This window comes from Terrapene carolina, unplaced genomic scaffold (genome assembly GCF_002925995.2).
Source record: "Terrapene carolina triunguis isolate 2854851 unplaced genomic scaffold, T_m_triunguis-2.0 Scaffold31397, whole genome shotgun sequence".
NCBI classification, from domain to species: domain Eukaryota; kingdom Metazoa; phylum Chordata; order Testudines; family Emydidae; genus Terrapene; species Terrapene triunguis.
The window spans coordinates 3,390-5,330 of NW_020695748.1; the positions used below are offsets into that span (position 1 = coordinate 3,390).

At 65.7% G+C, this 1,941-nt stretch overlaps 1 protein-coding gene across 1 annotated transcript in view; it reads right to left on the reverse strand.

The window, feature by feature from the left end:
* The window catches only part of LOC112125300 (protein phosphatase 1 regulatory subunit 12C-like), a gene marked incomplete at both ends in the record, with an annotated part of 4,987 nt that extends 3,338 nt beyond the window's left edge, over positions 1 to 1,649 (reverse strand). Inside the window, 4 exons of the mRNA XM_026662932.1 lie at positions 93 to 183; positions 595 to 726; positions 1,083 to 1,173; positions 1,557 to 1,649. Of these exons, the coding sequence (XP_026518717.1) occupies positions 93 to 183; positions 595 to 726; positions 1,083 to 1,173; positions 1,557 to 1,649 (407 nt within the window). The remainder of the gene's footprint in view (positions 1 to 92; positions 184 to 594; positions 727 to 1,082; positions 1,174 to 1,556) is intronic.
* Between the last annotated feature and the right edge of the window lie 292 nt (positions 1,650 to 1,941).

A 1,941-nucleotide genomic window follows, 5' to 3' on the forward strand; every position in this document is an offset into this window, starting at 1 on the left:
CCCCCCCCCCCCCCCCCCCAGAAGGCTGCCTGGCTCCTGAACCAGCATCCCAACGGGACAAGACGGGGGGGGAGGGGGGGGGCCAGACTCACCTTTCTTTGCCTGAGAGTTCACCACGATGGGATTCACGGGATACACCGAGGAGTCCTCGGGGTTGGCTGTGCGGCATCGCCGGGCCGAGTCCTGCAGAGGGGGGATAATGACCCATGGACGTGGGGTGTCTGCTGGACAAGGCCAACCCCCCTCCTGGGTAACAGACTCTGAGCCTCAGAAAGCTGGGATCCCCCCCGGATCAGACCCACGGGCCCATCTACCCCGGTGTCCCGCCCCCCCCCGGATCAGACCCACGGGCCCATCTACCCCGGTGTCCCGCCTCCCCCGGATCAGACCCACAGGCCCATCTACCCCAGTATCCCACCCTCTCCCTGCCCCCCTCAATGAGACCCCCGGGCCCATGAACTCACTGAAGCCCTTCACACAAACCCAGCTCTGCTACCCGACTGCAGTGTCTGGAGGCAGGGAGTCCCGCAGGTTAACGACCCAGCTGCAGCTAGAGCCAGGGTTGATCGGCCCCGGCTCCACCCCTGCCCTCACCGTGGTGTCCAGCGGCTGCTCCCCTTCTCGGCCCCGCTTCTCGTCCTCCCCGATTCGCTGCTCGGTGGCCCTGGCATCCCCGGATCGGCCAATGGTCTTCTCGGCCTCCTTCAAGTCCGTGAGGGTGACGCCCTGGCAAGGGAGCATGTGGGTCAAGGAGGGGCAGGTACTTACAAATCTGGTATGGTGGGAGGGTTGGCACCCTTAGGGGGAGCAGGGTCGCTGGCCAGGGCGGCAGTCACCCCCGCAGGAAGGGAAACGACGTACAGCACCCCCAGGAGGTGTGGTAGCGTCACTGCACCCCCAACAGAGAGGAAGGGACCGGCCCAAAGTCAGTGACAGAGCTGGGAAAAGAACCCAGGAGTCCAGGCTCCCCGCCCCCGCGCAGCTCCACACAACTAGGTCCCCCCTCCCCTCCCAGAGCCAGGCAAAGAACCCAGGAGTCCTGGCTCCCAGCCCCCCCTGCTCTAACCACTGGGTAGAAGTACCTGGGTGGATCGCCGGGACTGCCTCATGAGACGCGACCGGGCTTTGCGCTGTGATTCCGACTCCTCATCCCTCACAGGGGTCTGATACGATCTGGTTGGAGTGGCGGGGGTGTTAGTGAGACCAGCAGGAGCAGAGATCCCTCGCCCGGCGCTGGGACACATGCCCCCTTTGGGGTGGGGGGCGGGAGCTGGGTATACAGGGACCCCTCGCCCAGCGCAGAGATGCGGCCCCTCGGGGGCGGGGCAGCAATTTCACAGCTCACAGTAACATCGGTTATCGAGCCTGGTTTCTCCCAACCCCCATCGGGGCCCCCCCCCCTCCCCCATAGCCGCACTCTGCACCCACAGCCAAGGCTGGGGGGCTGTAAGTGGGGTGCTACAGGAGAGGTTTCCCCCTGCAGACACGGTGCTAGTACCCCCTGAAGGTAGAGCTCCATCACCCCCACAGCCCTCCGGCCCCGGGCTGCCCCCTACCTTCGGCGGTCGCGGGGGTCTGTGCTGGAAGTGGGCAGCTGGTTGGGGGCAGAACCCACGTCGATTTTCATCTGCAGGCCGTCTTCCAAGCTCCTATAGCGTGGGCACAAGAAGAGGGAGCGTCAGACAGGGTGCGCTGAGCTACCAGACACATCGCCACCCCGGTAAACCCCACTCCCCACCCCGAGCGTCCTGGCTCACAGCCCCCACCCCCCAACCACGAGCCCGCACTCCCCTCCCAGAGCCGGGGAGAGAACCCAGGAGTCCTGGCTCCCTGGCTCCATCCTGCTCTAACCACTAGACCCCACTCCCCCCACACACACACAGAGCCAGGGAGAGAACCCAGGAGTCCTGGCTCCCAGCGCCCCCCTGCTCTAACCACTAA